At 34.5% G+C, this 25,452-nt stretch overlaps 1 protein-coding gene across 3 annotated transcripts in view; it reads left to right on the forward strand.

Moving 5' to 3' along the window:
- Positions 1-25,452, forward strand: part of LOC105319293 (ubiquitin carboxyl-terminal hydrolase 25) — a 196,348-nt gene that overhangs the window by 25,030 nt on the left and 145,866 nt on the right. For 2 of the 3 annotated variants that reach the window (XM_034446363.2, XM_034446362.2), the window contains one exon: positions 14,306-14,386. The exons of the other annotated variant lie outside the window; for it this stretch is intronic. In XM_034446363.2, coding sequence (XP_034302254.2) covers positions 14,306-14,386 — 81 coding nt within the window. The remainder of the gene's footprint in view (positions 1-14,305; positions 14,387-25,452) is intronic. 3 annotated transcript variants of the gene reach the window in all.

Genomic DNA, 25,452 nt, shown 5'->3' on the forward strand with positions numbered 1-25,452 from the left:
TAACTCCGTGGCCACTGTGTTACTCCGTGGATATCGTTACCTGAGACGTTGATAGAAATAGCGTATGTTTAGAAATAAAGAAATTATGGCTAAACAAGGGTTGAAACATATATATCCTTTTCATATTTAAAAAAAAAAAAGAATGTCGACCTTAGTTGCACTGACCCAGAAAATTGTCGGGACTGTCAACGTGAAGTTAATTTTTTGTGATCTGAATACTCGACGTAAATGGGTACCTTTTAATTCATTTGTTCTTAAATAAATTGAAATAAATTCACCAAAAATATTTAATATTCAATTAATATATAATCAAAATTCAAATCAATTTGATTCATCTTGTTTTTTTTCTAAACACACGTGATGTTGTAACTGACGATCCTATTAAAATGTCGGGAGCTTAAACGTCTTATTTCTGTTATCTGTAAACACTTTCTGATTTATTAATTAATTTACAGCCTTACTTTAAACCAATTAAAAATGAGAAATGAAAACATTTCAGATCATGTTTTTCTAAAAACATGTGCTGTTGGTGTGCTGTAGTAAACCCCATATTACCGGTGACTCGAATAATTTGGACTTCAGCTATTTATGTAGCAATAAATAGACAAAAAATCACTTTTATATTATAGATTATAGATAAATACTTGTACAAACTCTTGTTAAATTATATTTAAGCATTGTACATGTATTAAAAATATACCCGCATTTCATAAAATAATTTTCAACTTTATTTCCGTATAGCTCGTAATGGCCTCGTGATTTCACATGAAAAAATCACTCGTGCGATGTACGGAAGCTGATCAGATACACAACATTGTCTTTCATCTTGGGTTCTATACACAACAGGTGTTATTGTCTGTCTTGTTAGGTGTCATTGGAATTTACAACTAACTGTGTGTATATTTGGACGTCTGAACAGGTGTACTCGAGATGCCGTTATTCACACTTTTCCGCGAACACCTGTTTGGTAACTCATCACAACCCGTCGTGTGTATGGTCTGAATATATCTTACTTCTACTTTGTTAGTTCAATGGTTTTTCCTAATCTCTAACAAACAAAAAAATTGTCTGTAGATATGTACACAAACAACTACACGTAAGAGTATCGGCGCGTGGATCCGGGGAACAATTCAGCAACTCTATAAAATTAATCCGGGAATTTCACAAAGTATTAACTTGCGATAAGAAATTATTTACAGTACCGGGTACACATACATGTATGTACCAAAAAAACCTGATTGATTAAAAAGATGAATGAGATAATACCGGTAACTTTTTGCAAGCATGTAGAATAAACACAACTTTATTGATGTGAAAAAGCGTCGAAATTGTAACGAAAAATATTATTACATCGTGAACTTTACAAACGTTTAGTCGTTGTGCTGAAATCGTTATTAAAACCATGGATCTAAAATAAATGAATTAAATTCATACAAATATAACTCTTAGACTTATAATTCTAAAATGATTGCACAAAAGTACACACTTTCACAGAGAGAGAGAGAGAGAGAGAGAGAGAGAGAGATTTTACAACGTAATATTCCAACCCTCATGCATGCAGTATAAGAATGAAGAAACTTAACATTTCAAACACTGAATACTTCATTGTTAAACATTTTCTATTTTGCGGACTTAAAAAAACAACAGAACGACATTTTTTCCACATCATGGAAGGAGCACGTGGTCTATCTCGCGGGCTGATTTGATTGACAGGGATAGCACGTGGACCCTGACTGCATATATTCTATCGCAATTTTAGGGAAAAGGGTTCAATATAATGGAAACTATAAATCTAACTTATTACACTGAATTACAAGTAAAATGTACTTAAATTAATCTCATACTGGTTCTCTCTCTCTCTCTCTCTCTCTCTCTCTCTCTCTCTCTCTCTCTCTCTCTCATATGACGATCATTAAACAATCAAACAGTAAATATTGCAATAGTGAGTAGTTTCTTGAAACACAAATAATTTCTAAACTCAAGTTGCTATAAAGACGAAATAAAAAATTATCAAGTACCGATCCACGGATTCTTAGCGCTATGAATATGTACCGTGCAGTACTACATGGACAAGTACATCACACATATGTATAAAAGAAAGAACATTTGAAAATTAGATATAAAGCTGTATAATTATATTATTTAGAGAAACTACATTTGTTTTCAACAAACCGTTAGATTTGTTATCGTTAAATAGAGTATAAGTGAGAAAAGATCACAGTTATGGTTCTATGCACTATTGAAACTGCCAAACTACAGTAACTACGATTACTACTATGTTTAAAAACGGACTGAAACAAAAACTTATGGAACCGTTTATTTGAATTTTAAAAAGGAAAAGAAAGTGTTAGTGTTTTAATTGATCAAACCCTTATGTGGGCGATATTGATTTTTAATATTAACAAAAATCAACCGTGTCAATCGCATACGTCTGAAAATTGCGTGCATAAAAATTTTATTTATTTCTATTTCTTTGTCTTTTTCTTTGATTCTCTTGCGTACATCAATAAATATTTTATTCTTTATAAGTTTTATTCCTAAATCCTCCTTTTTTCACAGGTAAATACCGCGTGTTACACCGTGTTATTGTCCGTGTTGCATCGCGGTGCACCGTGTCGCACCGTGTTTTTTCTCGTTCTGTGGCCGTAACAGAGAACAATAGATCAAAGGTACCGACACTTCCACGCTCAGCGTGGACTTTCAAACACGGTGGTCGGTGTTTTTGTCGGGATACTCGTGAGCTGTACTGTATATGCTCTCATATATTTTGATCGCTTTATTAAGTGGGGGAGGGGGGCAGAACGAAAATACAAGGAATTAGAAGTTATATAACAGTGTACCCCTACCAAATATTTAGTTCTATATCTTGCGTAGAATTTTTTTATTCTGTGTAAAAACAGTATTTCATGAAGGTACAATGTCAAAGATTACGTGTATGCAAAAATAAGTGTAAAATTCGAGTACTTTACAATATTTGTTTTTTTCTTATTCTACCGAGGGCCATATGGCACAATATCTTTTGAACGCCCATTGTTGGTCAGGTGAGCGATGTGGCCCCATGGGCCTCTTGTTGTTGCAGGTCCTGTATCTGAGTTATTACTTGTCTTATCTTCACCAAACTTGCATGGATGATGCATCTGGTCCTACTTATGAACTTGAAAGACTTGGATGCTGAATCTGAGCCATAGGTGTCAGATGCTGGATGAGGATAAGTTTTTGAGCTCATCTCAGCAAGTGAGCTATTCTGATCACATTTTGTCCGTCTGTTTGTCCGTCTGTCCATCTGCAAACTTTTTACATTTTGAACTTCTTCTCTAAAATTGCTTGGCCAATTTCAATCAAATTTGGCCCAAAGCATCCTAATGGGAAGGCAAATATAAATTGCAGAAATGTAAGCCCGATCTTTAATCAAAGCAGAGAAAACCTCGAAACTGTAGAGAAAGGGGGTTGCATTTTTAAAAATCTTCTCAAGAACTACTGAGTCAAATTCAACGTAATTTAGCATAAATAATCTTTATGGAAAGGAAAATATAAATTGCAAAAATTATGGGCTAATTCTGTTTCAAATCTGAGTTTTTATGAAAATAATAATAAAGGAAAGACGTTTATCAATCAGTTTATAGCGTCGGTATTCCATACGAGTCTTGGTGACATGGGTAGGCAAACCTGGGCCAGGACAAAATAAAAGGTCTTAAATAAAATAGATTAGCTACACCTGGTCCTAACTTCATCAAACTTGCATTGATGGTTCGACTTATGATACAGATGCACCTGACTGGCTTGAATGCTGAACTTGAGCAATAGGTTTCGGATGCTGAAGGAGGTTAATGTTTTTGGAGCTGGTTTAAGTTTTTGACACAGGTGCCCTCTGATGATTATATCTTAGTTATTACTTGTCCTAACTTCACCAGACTTCCATGGATGGTGCATCTTATGATACTGATGCACCTGACAGGCTTGAATGCTGAGTCTGAGCCATAGGTTTCGGTTGCTTGATAAGGTTAAGTTTTTTGGAACAGGTCACATGTTTAATAGATAAGAGTACTACGGTATTTCAAACTTGCATAGTTGATTAAACTGTAATATGAGTGAATTGCAGAGGTAGCTTCAGATGCAGTGCCTGATCTCCATTACCAAGGATGCTCAAAATATATCTTAGTTATTACAGGTCCGAACTTCACCAAACTTGCATGGATGATGCATCTTATGATACTGATGCACCTGACAGGCTTGAATGCTGAATCTGAGCCAAAGGTTTCGGATGCTGGATGAGGTTTAGTTTTTTTTAACAGGTCACATGTTTTATAGATGATAGCTTGCATAGTTGATAAACTTTATAATAAATGAAACGCAGAGGTTGCTTCAGGTGCAGAGCCTGATCTCAATTATCAAAGATGCTAAAGAAATCTCCTACCTCACTCAAACCTGCTCGATAGATAGACGTGTTTGTTGATAACTGATATAACACGATTCCTATGATATAGTATTGTATGATATAAAACAATATTGTTTAATATGATACAATATAATATCATATGTTATATTATAAAAAGTTATATGTTACAATGTGATATTGTATCATTTTTTTGGATATTTTATGATATGATATTGTATAATGATATTGTTATGTATAGTATTGTATATTATGATACAATATTGTATTATATTATATTGAATTATTAATTTGTTATTTTATCACATGATACTATCACATAAGATATTGCAAAATATTGTATCCTATGATACAATATTGTATATTCTTTAATATTGTATCATACGATATTGTAAAATATGATATTGGTTTCTGTAATATAGAATTATATCACATGAAATTATATTGTTTGATATTGTAATATTATATAATATATCATACGATATTGTATAATATGATTATATTGGTTTATAAATAGGATATATTATCATATCACATGAAATTGTATTATATGATATTGTAATATATATTATTGTATCATATGATACAACATGTATATTAATATAATATTGTATTATATAATATTTTAATTTATCACAAAATATTTTATCATTTGATATGATTCAATGTTGTATCAAATTATATTGTGTCATATTTGATACAATATCGTATAATGTATCAAAAATGATATTGTATCATACAATATCATACAATATCATACTATATTATACAATATAATATCATATCTTTCAATGTTTTGATGTATTATGTAACATGATATTGTAATATAATACTATATTGTATAAATTTTATATTATGATATTGTATTATGTGATCAAATACAATGATGTATAACACAATACAATTTCATTTCATACGTTACAATATGATATATCATCATTGTTTATTATGGTATTTTATTGTATTATATGATATACTTTGTAAATATGATAGGATGCAATATTTAATTTGATATTATTGTATTGATTAACATATGAACATATGATTATCATACAATTTTTTAACAGATGATATATGATATTGTGTCAAAACAGAATCCATGAATATCCAAGATCATAAAGTATGATTTTCATATAATATGATAAAGGTGGTCTCCTAAAGGTGATGTCTAATGAGGGTGATGTCTCGTCTCGGTGAGCTTTGTAATCTGTGATTACCTATGTTTATATAATATGATAATAAAGGGTGTTCTCATAAAGGTGATGCTTCCTCAAGATAGGTGATACCTATGATTACCTATGTTTTAACAGATGATATACAATACTGTGTCAAAACATTGTCCATGAATATTCAAGATCATGAACTATGATTTTCATATAATATGATAAAGGTGGTCTCATAAAGGGTATGCCTCGTCTTTGTGAGCTTTGTAATCTGTGATTACCTATGTTTATTATGATATTCTTCTTGTTATTATTCTTTTTTTGCTAGTTATACCCGCACTTTCTAAAGAAAGTTTGGGTATATTGTTGTTACCCTGTTCCGTCCGTCCGTCTGTCACATTTTACTTTCTCAAATCGCTCTTACATCTTATAAACCAGCAAACTGAACTCTTGGAGTTTGATTTGGGGTATCATGTTGTTTTGTAAAAAGGTTTCAAAAATTCTCTGTTAGTCCTGGGGGTCAAATAATTGGTAAAAAATGACGTTTTTTCACAAAAAACCTTCCTCCTCAAAACTCCTCCTACATTTTCAACAGTAGACAAATCATCTTTTGGAATATGTTTAAGGGTATCCTATAGATGCGCAATAAAGTTTCAGAATTTTCAATTTTGTCCTTGGGGTCATTTAATGGCTGAAAAATGATGTTTTTTTTTTACAAAAAAACTGGTTTCAAAAACGTCTATTTTTTTGGGCAGTAGCCAAATGATCTTCTAGAATATAATTGGGGGTGTCATATTGAGGTGTGATCAGGTTGCAGAATTTTTTTTTATGAAGGGGATCAGTGGGCAACAAAAAATGACGTTTTTTTGCAAAAAAAGTATGGTTCCCAGAACTCCTCTTACAACTTTTGGAGTAGCTACGTCATCTCTTGGGATATAATTGGGGCTGTCCTATACACGTGCAATTAGGGTGATTTCACCATGCATCGGACACCTTTGGATTTTTCCCTTTGTTCACGCATCAAATATCATCCAAATATAAATAAAACTTGTTTTAAAAGTTACAGGTTTTCCCCTTGCTTAATTACTGGAGAAAAAATTGTGAAATTGTTAAAAATGTAGACTGAAAATAAAGCAAATTAATGAAGTGTTGAACTATTTCACCATGGATCGGACAATATTTACCAAGCATCGGACAGCTATAGTAGTGCAGTAGAGATTAAAAATAACAACATTTTCTGGTTTTAATGCAAAAATACAAAGGTTCGGAAATATTAATTTATTCAATTGCTATTCATATTTCTTATAATGTAAATCCTCAAATCTACATATAGGAATTTAGACTAGTGTTTCTGTTTAAAGGAATATTTATCATAAGGGGTTCTTTATCGTGCCAGCTCCTACAGGAACTTTGGACTAAAAAGGGTGTGTCCGTAAAACTCGATTTTTAAGTGATTTGAGGAAAATGTTTGTATCGATGATTTTTTAAATTTTTATTTTACTTCACATTTAAAGTATATTACAAGGAATGGACACATAATCTCTGTATTATTAGAAGAATTCATGCAGTGAAAACTGTCCGATGCATGGTTAATTTGTGTCCGATCCATGGTGAAATGAACATATGGTGCAATAATGACCTTGACATTAATTGTTCAAATTTCTTGGACTTATTTTAATCAAATTTTGTTTCAAAACTTACTTCTTTCTATTTATTTTACGCAGAGAGTGCATTTTCACTAATTCACAATCAAATGCACAACATTCAAATAATGCTTTTGTGTAAAATCTTCCTAATTAAATTTTTAATAATGGCGTATTTGATGTCATTTAGCGATGTCTATATTGCTATTTCTTTGACAATGTGACTGTCAAATTCGTAATAATGATAAAGTTCATTTGTTCTAATTCAGGAATATACGAAACAACACATGAGCGCATGCACATTTATTTGTATATTTATAAACAAAGTTGTCCGATCCAAGGTATGTGTCCGATGCATGGTTAAATCACCCTATAAGGTTTTAAAAATTTAAATATCATGCAGGGAGTCAAATAGAAGCAGAAAATTGACTTTTATCACTTAAAAAAAAACATAGATCCAAGAGCTCCTATTATGATGTAATGGATAGACACATCATATCTTGGGATATGATAAGGACTGTTCTATACATGTGCAGTTAGGTTTAAAAAATTTTAATTTCATCCAGGGAGTCAAAAAGTAGCAGAAAATTGACGTTTTCACTTAAAAAAGACAAAGATCCTAGAACTCCTTTTATAATTTAATGGATAGACACATCATATCTTGGGATATGATAGGAACTGTTCCATAGATGTGCATTATGGTTTTGAAAAATTTAATTTAACACTGAGGCCCATTACCTACATACCTTTTGATGCCCTTTAAGGATCAAGAAAATATATGGTTAAGGGGTGGGGATCTCAACCGTTTTCAAGATATTCTTGCACTTCCTGTTTGAGAGGGGTCATGACCACCCCCGGGGCCCATGACCTACTTACCGTTTGCCCCTTGACACAAGGAACAAAAATATATATGGTTTAAGGGTGGGGATCTGAACTGTTTTGAAGACATTAAGGGACTTGCTATTTGAGGGGGTCAGGACCACCCACAGGGCCCATGACCTACATAACATTTGATGCCCCTTGACATCAGAAACATGAATATATATGGTTTAGGGGTCATGATTATAACAGTTTCTGAGATATGTGGTAATTTCAAATTCCTGGGGGATGGGGATGACCCCAGGGGTCAGATTTAATAAACCCTATATATTGCCAGTAACAGTCAATATATGATTATGAAAACCCTATATTATTATCTTTGTCCGTTTTCAAGTTACCATTTACAATAGAGTCTACGATTCTTCCTACAATGTTCAATGTTAGACCCCACACCCTTTTGACACCCCCCCCCCCCCCCCCCAACCCGAAAAGTGGTTGTCTAACCCAAAATGAGAAAAATCAAACCAGGGTGCACAACTAGATATGCAGGCCTATCATATCCTAGAATTTTGTACAATTCTGTTCAGCCATCTCTGAGAAACAAGTTCAGAGCGGGAAAAAAGAAGATGACGAAGAAAAATACAGGTGAATCTCGATAACTCGAACTTCAGGGGACAATGATTAAACTTCGAGAGATCAAGAGTTCGAGAGATCGGAAGTTTTTTTCCGGTCATTTTGGTTCTAAAATTAGAGTAGCCGGAAATATACATTTATAACATGGAAGGATGGTCTGACATGATTTCAATCGTATTTTCTGCTACATTACTTCAATTTAAACAATACAGAACTTACTTGTGTGGTTATTAAGTGTATTTTTTCACGTTGAAAAACTCATTATGTTTTCTTAATCGTTACGTTTATTTTAAATAAAGAGCATTTACTGTAACATTCACAATTTGTTAGAATTACTTCGAGAGATCAAGAACTTCGAGAGATCAAGAGTAAATTGCTTAGTTATATAGAGAAAAAAATCGGGACTGTGATTTCACTTCGAGAGATTAAGAACTTCGAGAGAACGAAGTTCGAGCCATCGAGCGTCACCTGTACATGTATTAAGAACCGTACAAAAACAATAAGTCTCCAAATTTCATTCGGGAGACTTAATAATAAAGATTAAATAGAGATAGGATCATCAAACATCAATAATTTAAAGATAATTGACAATTTCGGGTTCTAAAGGGGTCAGGATGACCCCTTAGGGTCATGACTTACATGCCATAATGATCTGATGTGCCATGACCTAAGGAGGATTAATATCTTTGGATTAAGGTGGGGATCTCAATGGTTTTTATGATATTTGATAATTTCAGGAAGAGCACTTGGAAAATATGTAATGCATTGCAATGCATTACCATTTAGCATTACCCCAAGCTTGCTGCATATTGCAATGTATACTTCCTATTGAGAAAAACAATAAAGTATATTAGATATTAATTAAATATTTACCCCCCAAATAATGTTACCTAACATTGAAGTGCATTGGGTTAGAGCGTTTACATGTCTGTAAGAGCATTGGGATCCAACAAGAACTGTATTTTCCCGACGAATTGTCGATGCAGACGACTAGTCGAATTGCTCATTTTTAGCCAAAAGTTTAACAAAATCCTACGATACGTTGATTCAGACGACACGTCGATCTTATCACTTCAAAATGGCGTATAAAACTGCAGTAACATTATCAGTGTATGATGCCACGATCCCCCCGATATTGCTACCAATTATTATTAATGACAATGCACCATTGTTTAATAACTGTTATTAATATGTATTCTAGAGTTAACAGATGAGTTAAAATGATAATTAATGATGAACATTGAATTCAACAATGTAATTTTCAATAACACAGCCAGCTCAAGAGGATTAAAACCAAGATTTTTAATACTATTTTTCACAATTTTCTGACCTCAAGCCTTAGACAAGTCGATCAAGACTATAAGTCGAGTGCTCTGCTTCAGAGAAAAAAATACTTTTTTATCGTCGGGAAAATACGGTATATTTGGTAATTTTACAATTGATATAAATGAATTTTCATGGGGAGAGGGGGGTCTGGACCCCTCACTCCCACCCCTTTCTAAATCTGTGCATGTACATGTAGGCACACAGAAGCAAATCTAAAACCGGCAACTGCCACGGGGAGGGGGCATAATTTAATTTTTAATTTTGTTTGTAATAATTATATAGACCATTATACTTTCTATGACATGAAATGTTAAGATTATTGATTAACTGAAAATTCACTGCAAACAGTTCAACCCCAAATTGCACATAAAGTGCTGCTCATGTGTATTATGATATGGGAAGGGATCTCATCCTTCAGTTATGAAAATTATAATTTTTAAATGTATTACCGGAGCTTGCATATGACCTTCATTTTTAATTAAACTGGTACAAAACAGTGTTATTTAGGGGCAAACACTTGGTGCAGGTATTACTGTCTAATGACAGCATCTAGTTTATAAATAAATTTACCTGTGGGCGATTTTTCCTCCTGTCTTTCGTTTTAAGATATATTTTGATGCCTCTATTTATAAATAGTAACAGGAGATTTGATGAATCTAATATAGTAACAAGATAAGTATATCTATATGATTCGAAACTAGTAAAGTTTGATGATATGTTCATGTATGATTGAGTTGCAGGTAATGCATACCGTGTGTTCTGTTTTCTGTAACCAACAGATTTTCTCACATTATTTTGCATCGATTTGAATTCTAGCTTTCCTCTGCAGATCTCACTTCTAATAAATCCAGGAAATTCTTACCCTAAACATTTCTATAAACATGTTCAATGTCCAAATCGAAGCCGCCATCTTTGTTAATTGAATTAGTATTTCTCCTTTAAGCACTGGTAAATCACATATATTTATTTAGGAAAAGTGAACAATCATCGGTATTCATAGCCACTTGTATACAAGTCAATGTTTATTACAATAAAAGGTCCACACTAATGAACCTTTCAATTTCGACATTATTTTTCATAGAATACAGATTCTGTTACAAAAATCGGAACCAAAACGATATCTGCAAAATCAGAACCAAAACCGAACCAAAAATTATGTTCCGCAGTTCTCGGTTATTTCAGTGACCTATAACAGCCCTAGTCCTCACTTATGAATAATGGTGATTGTGTCATGATTGTGTGTGATAATAACTTGTAAATTATCTCCATAACACAAAAAATAAAACTTTATTACCAGTAATTTGTGTAACATTAAAAGAATTTCATGTGACATTTTACTTCTTAATTTGTTAAATGTGTTGAAATTATGTTTAAAAGAGAATATGCGTAGAGGTTTTTCTTCATTGATTTGAAACCTGAATGAGAGGCCACCTGTCTTAAAGCTGACATGAATTCATAAAAGCCTTTGGTCGCCATATTAGTTTCGATTGCTCCTCTACTAGCTGCCACTGCGGTATATATACTGGTTGAGAAAGTTACGGTCGGTTGCTTTCCAATCAAGGCATTCAGGTTGGACGGACTTCTAAATGCATGAACTACACTTTGTAGTAAAATGTTTGCAATAAAGAATAAAGGTAACAACAATCAATGAAATACAAAATATAATTATTCTGTGAAAGGATTTCCAAGGTATCCATATTATTTTGCATATACATTGCTGCCTTACTTCGTATGCACATCACACGCCTGTGTCGTTCATACAGAGTGCAAAACGTCTGCATATTTTTGAAAACCCCAGTGGCACAACATCCAACACAGTAGCTAAATGATAGTAAATCCAATAAAGTAACAACCTAACATTGTTTCCATCTGTTCCTACAAAAACGCTCCGTTTCTATAATCCATGCGATCATTGACATTGCTTGATCTGCCACAGAGTGAGGTTTGCACATGTTCGATGTTATAACATACACAGGAAAACGGTCCACAATTATCGGGAATTTTTTAAGTGTCTGCGCCTGGATTTCTTGTCTGTCTTGTTTCATCGTTTATTGGATATATCTTGCCAGTGCAGTGGTTGTCATATTTTTATGGCTTACGGCCATCTAGTTGCCGGATAATCTTTACGGCAAAGAGTTCAGTTATCTGAACATGCGCGACAAAAAATAGTTCTATTCGATTGTTGCAAAGTTAACTGTTTGTTGTTCATGATAAATATCTTTAAGCAAGATTATATTTTCCATATGTTATTATCACTTATATATTATTGTAACCAATATGAATTGACTTTATTTAAACAAACTCGAAATCTAACGCGAAGGAATATTAAGCAGTGTTTTCCCTAGGCCGTTTTTGCATAGATGTATAGGCCCCCGCCATGCATTACACAGTGCCGCCATGCTTTCCGCTATGCATACTTACATGTATTATAAGCAAAAAATCTTTTCCCAATTATTTCAGATCCTAACAGTGATAAGTAAATGTAAAGTTGTCGTTATTTCGTTCAATCTTCATAAAAACGTTTGCACCCGCAGAGAGCGTCACTAACTTCGATCGACATCGATCTCAGCAAGGGGGGAAGTGTTTAACGGTTAAAGAACTGAACTTATGATTGAGATATATTGAAACTGGGATTATAAATCGGTAATAAATGCATAAATAGAGGGGCAATTACAACTTGTTTTAATATAATGTGCCTTCTTCGACACCTCCGCCATTATCGAATGTTGGGGATTTTCCAAGATCTAAAAATAGCACAATGTTCCCTCGATGGACTTATGATTGAACTGTTTATTTGTCGTAAAAATATTGGAAACTTGAGACCAAATGTACTCAAATAAGAAAACAATATGCAGTTAAGCTTGATTGCAAGTCATATACGGAAGCGATGTCACATTACTATAACATAGAGACATCGTATAGTATGCCTCTGAAAATGACTGTGTACACATGTCATGTGAAGAGAGACTGACTGAAAAGTTATAGAGCAGTAATTAATTTTAATTAAATTTGGTGTCAAAACAAGTTTGCTGTAATTGCATAGTTCTGCTGTTTCTTGCCCCCCCCCCCTTCCAAAGAGTTTATCTCAGTACAAAGGGAAAAAAATAAAACAGAAGGTGTTAGAACTGCCTTGTGAATCTACACTTGTACATTTCTTATAAAAGCTTGTGAAGGTCAGCCTCTTCAAAAAGTAGAAAAAAAACCCAGAAAAATATGAATAAATATACATTTATGAAATACAAATAAAATGGAATAATACTTGTTGGTGTAGATTTCATGAGAATTCATTAATTATATTACATAACATGCAGTACATTTCATCATTTGGTTATATTATTTTTACGCGCAGTGATTTCGCGCTGGCTGTGGCGCTGTTACGTCGCACCGTGCACCAACTCTCGCGCAAGTTCATAGTGCGTAGGATTACAAGGTACACTGATATTTGAGAGCATGTTGGTTTTAAGTGTTTTTGTGTCCTATATAGTTGAATGAATTTACAGTTAATATACTTCAGTCGTTGGATAAAAGAAAGAAACAAATTGTCTCATATTGGAGTTTGAGTCTGACATCATCATTATTATTTTATGCAGTCTATGATTTTCCTAAAAGCAATGGTGGTTTCAAACAATTGATAAAAGAGGCGTCTAGATTTCAATCATGTCTGTTTCGGTCACTAAGGTTCGACCAATCAACATATGGGGCATGTTGATATTGGTCCTGTTAGTTTTTATAGATCTATCAATTACATGTAGCTAGTTACTTTCTATAGAGATATAAATAAACTAAAGTTTCCGTTAGAAATAGAGGGAATCGTACTCGATCCATGTAAATATAGTCATATCAAACCCGTAAGCCATTATGGCCCTTCAGGCCTTTGATTCTTCAAAATGTGTTTCTACATGTCTTGTCGTCCGAGGTAACTTGTTCGGGTTTATGAAATTCCTGAATGCGGTGAAGCATGAATAGTGCTCTTGGCCTAGGGTGTGTAGCGATGAGCAGAACAATAGAAATCGACAACTAATATGGCTGTAGTCGGAGATAAAAGGGAAATAATGCATATTTATGAATTCATGTCAGCTTTAAGTGGCAAGTTTGTCATTTTCCCACCAGTGGCCTCTTAAAACAGCTGCAACTGTACTATGTATACTTTACAGAAGTTATTTTAACAAAATATTGAAAATTATTTAATGATTGTAAAAGCTCTTATTCTAAGTGTGCAATGCCTTAAGTTGTTAGTCAAATTAATGTACTCCTGAATTAGTTCTTGCTCAAATGAATTTCTTCTGATGCATGAAAAAACTGATTAATATGATTGATTTTTTTTTTAGTCTCTCTTTCATTTACGGAAATTTCGGCATTTAGTTTTAAACTTCAAGATCCCAAAGGAGTTATTGAAAGAAAATACAGATGTAAGTATACTTATTTTTAATCAATGTATTATTAAAAGAGAAGGTATCGCAAATCTTACTCGGGTGTATTCACTGCAACCGTTACACTGATGCGTTGAGTGACGACACCATTGAGATCGCGAGCTACAGTTTTTCAAACAAGCGTTTTCATTGGCTGTTTAGTACCAGCCCACTTAGTGCACGGATTTAGATCATTCCGGTCAAGATGGAAGGGCTTGAGAGGTTTCTTCGAGATATTGATGAAGATCTTGTGTGTTATAAGGAAGAGTTCATCAAACTTGCTGTAAAAAGTGATAGCACGTTAAAGTATTTATGACCACATGAGGTTGAGAGCATGAACATACCTCCTGTTTACAAACGCATGTTGATTGACGGCATAGTCATTCTGCAAACCCCTGGTACGAAAGAAAAGTTGAAACAAAAATGTCTTGACGAATTATTGCTACCAAAAACGCCCAAAAGATTGAAGTTCGGGGATCTTGGTGCCTCCATCTCTAATGCTACCCCTACGACTGTCGTCGAAAGACATGAAAGACGTTCGCCAGCTGCAGCCGCTTCTCGAGCACCAGACAATTTTTTAGAACAAGAAGTTGGGCGTCTAAATGAAGAAAGAGGTACACTTTCTGTCATGTTAGTACACAAAAAAGACGAACTTAATGATCTAAAACAAAAACCAACTGCCATTAGTATTCTGGGAAACCCCATCATCAAGTCCTCGTGTGACAATTGTCACCGAAAAGGTCATCGATCGATCATGAACCGGGGTAACAAGTCCTGTCCATTCATGAAGAGTGAGGGATACCACGCAAACACCCAGACCACAAGCAGTCAGTGACAGAGGCAGGTTTAATAACGCATTAACACACCACACTAACAAAAATGTTGCTTAAATTGTGATATTCATGATAAAATTTATTATACATATCAGTTTTTATAAACCTCCCCACATAAAAAAAAATTTCTGCTTGTTTATTAAAACGAACATTAAAATTTCATAATAAACAGTTATATAGTTCCATGTAAAATATGCTTTTTTTACCAGTTTATATGTCAATTTACCAAAACTTCAAATATTCATAATCATGCTGTGTATTTATATAGCATGGCATTGATGATTATAACTGTAAAATTGAATATATTGGTGTCATCACTAACTGTGACTATTTCATTTTAGGTAACAAAAGAAATCCATGATATCGAAATAAGACTTATAAAGATATAAATGATGAGCTCAACAGCATAAAAATGTTTCAAAAAACATAATAATATAAACTTTACAACAGCTATGCGCCCTATTTTTAAGTCCTTATTTTATATGAAATATGAAGGGAAAGATGGTGCCCAAAATTTGCAACGAGACTTGCGATATATCAAGATTGCAACCAACAGTCAAATTCCTGAAGATCAGTCTCTTGACCATATCAATAACCTCATAAGTAAGGGAAAATCCAGGGTACCAGCACAGTTGACCCATTTGTTACATCAGATAATGTGTCGAAACAAACCACTGAAATCAAACCAGATTCCACAGGTTGTAGTAGCCCATCAGTGTCCACAGTGTCACCTGCACAACAACCATTACTACAGAATTCTCCATTTCAAATGGCACAGTACAACCCATATTTCCCCATAACATCGCCTACTTCTCCTTATCAGTATGTCATGTACCCAAATCAGTGGAATTCCATGTATGATGTGTATGGAAATGGCTATCCTATGTATCCAGCAAATCCCATGACATCTTCAACAGCTCCTGCATGTGCTGCATATCCACCTCTGCCTTTGGATTCACCCCCCAAAAACCCACCATTGCCCAAGGACTAGTAAATTGAGAAGATGGAACATTTTTGTTTGTTTGATGTTATTTTAATTTACTTGTATGATGATAATGAATATTTTGGGTTGAGAGGAAACAACACAAAGATATTTCGGTAATACTCATGGTAGTTTTTGATGTATTTTGAAAATATTTAGTTGTCAATCAGAAAAGACCAATTCTGATGAAATGTTGTACACTAGTTACACAAGATTTCATTTCAGAAATAAATTTGATCAACTGTAATTTTCCATGTGTGAAATTTACAACAAGTTAACTGTTATAGATAATAAAATTTAAAACAACAAGTTTTATTAAATATCTAGCCTTAATTCATCACATGTTGAAGGCTTGCTAGTTTTTATACTGCTTGCAAAGTTTAACTTTAAGGGACAAGTGTAAAATCTCAATGTCTGTCTTGAGCCTTAAGGTGGAATAACATACCTGGTAAAAGTCACTCAAATTAACAGTAAATTATCTGAATAAGAAAGATGACATGATAAATAAACTGTACGTGGCAAATAAGCGAAAATTTGCGTTTTGGAGATAAAAATTGAGAATGTAAAAAATTCAATTCAGTTAGTAAACAACAAAAACCCCTGCGTGATTCGAACTTGGGATGTATGGATTACAAGCCTTGACACTTTATCAACCCGGCTATGAAGTAAGTTACATGTTTGTCCTTAAAATCCTTTTAACTATAAAAGAAATGCCATTACAATTATCATCAATTTTGTGATGATGTGTTATTCCACCTTAATTTTGAAAGAGACCTGCAGTGCAATGAATTTTTAGCTCACCGAGCTGAAAGCTAAAGTGAGCTATTCTGATCACATTTTGTCTGTCGTCCGTCTGTCTGTCTGTCTGTCCGTCTGTCCGTCTGTCCGTCTGTCTGTAAACTTTTCACATTTTCAACATCTTCTCAAGAACCACTGGGCCAATTTCAACCAAACTTGGCACAAAGCATCCTTAGCCTAAGGGGATTTAAATTTGTGAAAATTAAGGATCACGCCCTTTTGCAAAGGGAGATAATTAGGAATTTATGAAAATTTTCGAGAATTTTTCAAAAATCTTGTTCTCATGAACCATAAGACCAGGAAAGCTGAAACTTGTGTGGAAGCATCATCAGGTAGTGTAGATTCTAATTTGTGAAAATCATGACCCCCGGGGGTAGGGTGGGGCCACAATGGGGGGTCGAAGTTTTATATAGGAATATACAGAGTAAATCTTTGAAAATCTTCTTCTCATGAACCATAAGACCAGGAAAGCTGAAACTTGTGTGGAAGCATCCTCAGGTAGAGTAGATTCTAATTTGTGAAAATCATGACCCCCGAGGGTAGGGTGGGGCCACAATGGGGGGTCGAAATTTAACATAGGAATATATAGAGTAAATCTTTAAAAATCTTCTTCTCATGAACCATAAGACCAGGAAAGCTGAAACTTGTGTGAAAGCATCCTCAGGTAGTGTAGATTCTAATTTGTGAAAATCATGACCCCCGAGGGTAGGGTGGGGCCACAATGGGGGTCGAAGTTTTACATAGGAATATACAGAGTAAATCTTTGAAAATCTTCTTCTCATGAACCATAAGACCAGGAAAGCTGAAACTTGTGTGGAAGCATCCTCAGGTAGTGTAGATTCTAATTTGTGAAAATCATGACCCCCTGGGGGTAGGGTGGGGCCACAATGGGGGGTCAAAGTTTAACATAGGAATATATAGAGTAAATCTTTAAAAGTCTTCTTCTCAGAAACTAATCAGCAAGGAAAACTGAAACTTGTGTGAAAGCATCCTCAGGTAGTGTACATACAAAGTTGTGAAAATCATGACCCCCGGGGGTAGGGTGGGGCCACAATGGGGTGTCGAAGTTTTACATAGGAATATATAGAGTAAATCTTTAAAAATCTTCTTCTCAGAAACTAATCAGCCAGGAAAGCTGAAACTTGTGTGAAAGCATCCTCAGGAAGTGTAGATTCTAATTTGTGAAAATCATGATCCCCGGGGGTAGGGTGGGGCCACAATGGGGGATCGAAGTTTTACATAGGAATATATAGAGTAAATCTTTAAAAATCTTCCCTTCAGAAACTAATCAGCCAGGAAAGCTGAAACTTGTGTGAAAGCATCCTCAGGTAGTGTAGATTCAAAGTTGTGAAAATCATGATCCCCGGGGGTAGGGTGGGGCCACAATGGGTGGTCGAAGTTTTACATAGGAATATATAGAGTAAATCTTTAAAAATCTTCTCAGAAACTAATCAGCCAGGAAAGCTGAAACTTGTGTGAAAGCATCCTCAGGTAGTGTAGATTCAAAGTTGTGAAAATCATGACCCCCGGGGGTAGGGTGGAGCCACAATGGGGTGTCGAATTTTAACATAGGAATATATAAAGTAAATCTTTAAAAATCTTCCTTTCAGAAACTAATCAGCCAGGAAAGCTGAAACTTGTGTGGAAGCATCCTCAGTTAGTATAAATTGATAGTTGTGAAAATCATGATCCCCAGGGGTAGGATGGGGCCACAATGGGGGGTCAAAGTTTAACAAAGGAATATATATGGTAAATCTTTAAAAATCTTCTTCTCAGAAACTAATCAGCCAGATGATTCTTTATAATTGTTAAGACTTTGGCCCCAGGACAATTCTTTGGCCTCACAAGAAGGTTCAGAGTTTATGTACGTTTATATCCCATATATAAACAATTGTTAAGGATCTTTTTGAGAACTGAAATACTCAACATATGATATGACTATAAAATCGTCCTGTTAGAAAAGGGACTAATGATTATAAACATAAGAATATCCAGGGGAAAATGGATTTTATTTATACAGGATCAACATGTATTATTGTACATTGTCCAGATAGTTTGTATTATGACTCCATTAAGCTGATTTTATCATACCTATTGTTCCTCAGGTGAGCGATGTGGCCCATGGGCCTCTTGTTTAGAAGTGTTATAGCATTGATCACTGCCTATGCCTAATATAAACTATGACCTGACTAGGGAAAAATGCTGATAAAATTTTATTAGCACAAAATGAAAAAAATTAAATTTGAGATTTTATTTTTACCAATTTACCAATTAGTTAAACTTCAAGTTTGAAAAATAAAAAAAAATTCCCTCCCTCCTCAGTTTTGAACCCCCAGGTGGCAATTTCAAACAAGCATTTTTTGAATGATGGCCCTATGATTGGATTATTTTCCAAACATTATTTATTTGGACTATATATATAAATCACTCTATTATTTCTTTTATAAATCTTAATGAATTATCAGAGACTTATGCACTGGTTTCGGAGAATGTATAATTAAATTATGCTGTCAATTTGTTAATCTCTGTCATTCCAACCATAAGGTCATTTTTTTTTTATTGATAATTGATTTTCACGACTTCCCAATCATTGGATTCGAGGTTGTATTCCACCAAACACTTCTACCTCATAATCAAACAAGATAAAATACAAAAAATTGAATAAACAATTTATTTAATCTATTAAGATATCTTGATGAAATTTCATTTTATTTGAGCAGATAATGTGATAGTTTGGCTGATCATTCACCCGATTATTTCAATACTACTGTATCCAATTATTTTATTCAATTTTCTTGAGCATTAGGAACGATTTCTAGATCATTCATATTGATAGAAGTCAATTTTTTTTAAATGGTTCAGCCCTAGGGGTGAGAGATCAAAAGTTCAATGCTGGGTAAAGATGTCTGGTGAAAAGGGGCGTGTTTAAGTCCTAAATGTATATTTGACTTCCAGAAAAATATACAACTTTACATACTTTGCATGGACCTCACATTAGGCTTTTTGAATTGCAGTAAACATTACAAACTTGTTAATGCACCTAAATCCACATCAGTCACAATAAAAAGCAAATGAACAGAGTTTTTAATAAAACTGATTGGAGATTTTCTGTCAGAGATTGAACCTTACATCCTATGCCTTAATTATTCAGAATTAATCAGCAAAAAAAACCAAAACCATAAAGCATTGTTTATTTTATTCTTTGTGAATTTTATAAATCTTCATACCTACAAAGAAAATGAGCAATTTGACATTCTAATAGCAAATGAAAATTGCATGATACATCAAGTAAAACCACATCTTTTGAAAAAAGATGGCATGTAACGTTTCAATACTGAATGGTCAAGTGCATTTACAATTGCAAGTTCAGTAAATTGTGACACAAATTTTTTATTCCGTTGCAAATGTCGTCTCATCAGGCCAAATACACACTCTGTGACATTATACTCTGGACAGTATGGGGGCTGAAAAACTAAATCATCGCCATGATTGGCTAACAGTTCTCTCAATAACCGCTCTCCTTGCCTTTGATGATGGAATCCGCAGTTGTCCATGATTACAACATCACCACGTTTAAACATAGGGTTCCCAATTTCATTTTTTTCAGCTAAGGCTTCATTGAAGAATTCAATCATTTCTAATGCATTTGAGGCCCCATTTAATATGTTGAAATGATTTATTCCAAACAAATCACAACACACATTTACAGTTAATGTAACAGAGCTAGCATATTGATGAACTTCAATGGCGTGCTTACTTGTATGAGAATGTCCGTACGAACGATTTCCAGATGTTGCTACAATAGATGCCTCGTCAAAAAAATGCATCTGTGTAAAATCATAGTTTAAAAGTGTTGATAAAAAAGTGTCTACACTTTGTTCGTGGCCTGGTCGTAAAATTTCAGCTGGGACGACGGTTAGCTTTTTGTGTGAAAAATTAAGCTCTTTAAGCTATATGCTCTTTACCGACGGCACATTGTCAAAGGTACATATCTGAGAATCCAGCAATTTCTGACGAATTTCTTTGCAATATGTGGACGGTTTCTTCCATTTCTGATATTCAATAAATTGGAGCACAGTCTGTGTGGTTTTCCTTGAGAACTTTTTCTCTGTGTTTTTACAATGTGATTTCGTTCATAATCTTTCACTACATTTATACAAGTGCGTAAACATCGTCCCGTTTCTTTTTCAATTGCTCTATAACTTTTACCTTGCAAATACAACTTTATTATACGTTTTCTCTCTTCCTCTGATGTGTGCTTCCATCTGGGTGCCATGTTGTCAATACGTGGGCGGGTCTATAAAAATGCACCAATCAGATTCTTTGTTGCATATCGCAACTGTAATACAAACCAATTTGACAGTGTCGTCACTCAACGCATCAGTGTATCGGTAGCAGTGAATACACCCGAGTAAGATTTGCGATAATAATGGTATTGCTCTGTCACAGTTAATAGTGACAGTATATTCAGTGGTTACACTGAATATTAAAAAAAATTGTCCTGGGTCAGACAGGTGACTTATTGCAATTCAGGTCTTCATTCATCATTTTCAATCTTCTTTTAACAAGTTTAAACTCACTGGAGTTTTCCACACTTTCTTCTTTATGCATTTGAGGAATAATATGAAACTTGTTGAACAGCTTTAAAATGTCAAACAACAAATTAAGTTTACACTTTTGTAGCATCTGGTTGACATATTTTTGAGAAAATTATTTTTTTTACATTCCAATTTTTTTATGTTGGGTTCGGTGTGTACTGAATAGCATGGCCAGTATGTGGTCAGTAATGATATTGTATGTTACTTGTATCATTACTTTTATCATTTCTAACAAACAAATAAGTTCTTTAAAATACTAGTACTGTCAGGTATTGTGTTGTAAAATATCGGCAGGTTTTATTTTTCTTTTATTACTACAATAGGGTTCGTAATTGGGTTGGGTTGTTAAACCGTTTGGTCTAATTCAGGGTATAGAAGACGGTAAAAAATGATATTGTGCATAAAAGTGCATTTTTTTTCCACAAATTTCTGCCAGCGAATGCTTCATAGACCTGGCGAAATTACGAGATAAAAAATAAAGTGTATTATTTTACCCACTCTTTATTTAATTTCGATATCAACTGTATAATTTGAATTTCCTCTGTTCTTTTATCTCTTATTAAAGCATAACATCTCGTTTATAATAGTTTTGAAATAGTTGTATCCTTCAGAGCTTTCATAAAATAATATAAATTGGTAAGGAAGGTGTATTGCTTACTGTAGATTCCTAAGTAAACACAGGAATTAACATCCGCATAAAATTGCAAGGAGCAAACCAAAGGGATTATAAAATTTCGTTTTTATTGTTCAGAAAATTTTGAACTATAAGAAATAAGAAAGATTGGTGCTCGGGATTTTATATTCTCGCAATTTGATACAAAACAGTGGAGTCGCCGAATACAGTACAGTTGCACCTGTTTTAAGATGCCACTTGTGGGACAATGACAAGCTGGCCGCTCAAGACAGGTGGTCTCTTATTCCAGGTTTCAAATTAATGAAGGAAAAACACTGAGTACATTCATTTTGGCTCTATTGCACAGATTTATTGATAGTTTGTAATGGCAGCATTCACGTAGATGGTGAATGCACAGCTTGGATTGCTAAATTAACAGTTTATTTTAATTTTAAATGGCCATTTTAATTCATTTTATCTATCAAGGGATTAAGAGCAAAACATTTTCTGCTAAATACGCCCAAATAATAATTTTCAATTGATTATATTATGCGGTAAACAAACAGAAGTAGCGTTTCCATACAAAGTCTGTATGTACTAAACTACGATAGCTTATAATGTTTTACCTCTTAAAAAAAGGTGTCAAAGTTCCATTGGGATGTATAATAAGCACTCCTTTAATTCTCTAGAAAAAAGGAGCGTATTATCGGCAAATTGCTGTACATGTTAAGCTGTTAAGCGCAAGACTGGCCATATCATAACTTTGTAATGAAGAATATAAGTACATGTAGATATATAAACAACACAAAACAGGTGTTTTAACCAATTATCTCATTAAATTCAGCAGACTTTAAATTACACACTCAATTATTATGCCCCCTTTCGAAGCTTTGCTGCTGTCTGTCAAGCGGTCGGTCCATCAGTTTCCGTTCATTTTCTTCGCAGAGGTTGAACAAATTGAAATGATATTTGGTTTACAGGTTTATCATGACAATATCTAGGTCAAGTTCGATACTGGGTACAATCAAGCTATTTTCGACAGAGTTATGGTCCTTGGACGTAGAAAAATTCCAGTTATTTGCAGTTTCCGCTCATTTTCTTTGCAGAGGATGATCATATTGGAAGGAAATTTGGTATACAGGTTTAATTATCATGATAATATCTAGGTCAAGTTCGATATTGGGTACGATCGAGCAATTTTCAACAGAGTTATGGCCCATGGACGTAGAAAAATTCCAGTTATTTGCAGTTTCCGCTCATTTTCTTCACAGAGGATGAACATATTGGAATGAAATTTGGTATACAGGTTTATCAAGATAATATCTAGGTTAAGTTCGATATTGGGTACAATCAAGCAATTTTCGACAGAGTTATGGTCCTTGGACGTAGAAAAATTCCAGTTATTTGCAGTTTCCGCTCATTTTCTTTGCAGAGGATGATCATATTGGAAGGAAATTTGGTATACAGGTTTACAGGTTTATCATGACAATATCTAGGTCAAGTTCGATACTGGGTACAATCAAGCTATTTTCGACAGAGTTATGGTCCTTGGACATAGAAAAATTCCAGTTATTTGCAGTTTCCGCTCATTTTCTTTGCAGAGGATGATCATATTGGAAGGAAATTTGGTATACAGGTTTAATTATCATGATAATATCTAGGTCAAGTTCGATATTGGGTACGATCAAGCAATTTTCAACAGAGTTATGGCCCTTGGGCGTAGAAAAATTCCAGTTATTTGCAGTTTCCACTCATTTTTTTTGCAGAGGATGAACATATTTGAATGAAATTTGGTATACAGAGACGTGTTCAACAGAGCGAGCGCTCAAGATCGCTCGCCAAAATTTGTGTTGCGGGTATAGGGAAGTTTGGCGAGCGCTGGCGATCGCTTGCTCTATTGAACTCGCCTCAGGTTTACCATTATAATATATACCTCAAGTTCGAATTTGGGTGCAATCGAGCAATTTTCGACAGAGTTATACCCCTTGGACTTTTTTGAACAAATTCCAGTTATTTGCAGTTTACGTTCATTTTCTTTGTGGATGTTTCCAAGGGAGGGGGGCATAAGTGTTTCACAAACATCTCTTGTTTGTCATAAACTCATTATCAGCTATCGAAGTTTGGCTTCTTTCAATAGGGGGTCACATGTCAGAGTCAGAAGTCATGTGACAAAACAGACAAAATGGCCATTGAAAACAGGCATGTTGAAACCACGGGACCTAAAAACACTGGCCACGTTAGACAGGTGGCGGCTTAAATCAGTTAAATTATAGTGAAAAACTAAATGGGTGGAATTGAAATGGCTGCTCATGGCGAGTGGCCGCTGATTAAAGGTGGCTAACAGCAGGTCCGACTGTACTCGCATAGAATAAGGAATTCACAGTATGCAATACTCTCAGAATGCTTGTTACTTGTCCTATCTTTATCAAACATGTATGGATGATGCATCTGGACCTACTTATGATCTTGAAAGTCTTAGATGCTGAATCTGGGCCATAAATATCAGATGCTGAAGAACGTTAAGGTTATTGGAGCAGGTAAAAGTATTTAGAGCAGGGTTTTTGGAGCAGGTTAAAGTTGTTGAAGCAGGTGCCCTTTGATAGCCATTTCTAAGTTACTACTGGTTCTAACTTCACCAAACTTGCATGGATGGTACATCTTATGATACTGATGCACCTGACAGGCTTGAATGCTGAATCTGAGCCATAGGTTTTGGTGCTGGAGGAGATTAAGGTTTTTTGAGCTGGTTAAAGTCTTTAGACCAGGTGCCCTCTGATGATTGTATCATGGGTATTACTGGTCCTAACTTCACCAAACTTGTATGAATGGTGGGTCCTATGATACTGATGCACCTGACAGGCTTGAATGCTGAATCTAAGCCGTAGGTTTCTGATGCTGGATGAGGTTTAGTTTTTAGGTCACCTGAGTCACTCTGGTGACCTAATGCAATTGGTCTTCGTCCGTCATCATGCGTCTTGCATTAACAATTTTACATATTTAACGTTTTCTTAAAAACTACATGGCCAATTATTACCATTTTTGGTATGAAGCATCTCTATGGTAAGAAGAATCTAAATTGCGAAATTCATGACTCTACCACCTGGGGTGCCAGGGGTGGGGCCAAATATGCAAAAAAACACCAAATTTTCAAAAATCTTCTTCTCTACTCTCACACATGTGAGGAAAAACCTGAATGCATGGTTATGATCCCCATGAAACCCTCTACCTAAACTGTGAAATTC

The sequence above is a fragment of the Magallana gigas genome, chromosome 2 (genome assembly GCF_963853765.1).
Source record: "Magallana gigas chromosome 2, xbMagGiga1.1, whole genome shotgun sequence".
Taxonomy (NCBI): domain Eukaryota; kingdom Metazoa; phylum Mollusca; class Bivalvia; order Ostreida; family Ostreidae; genus Magallana; species Magallana gigas.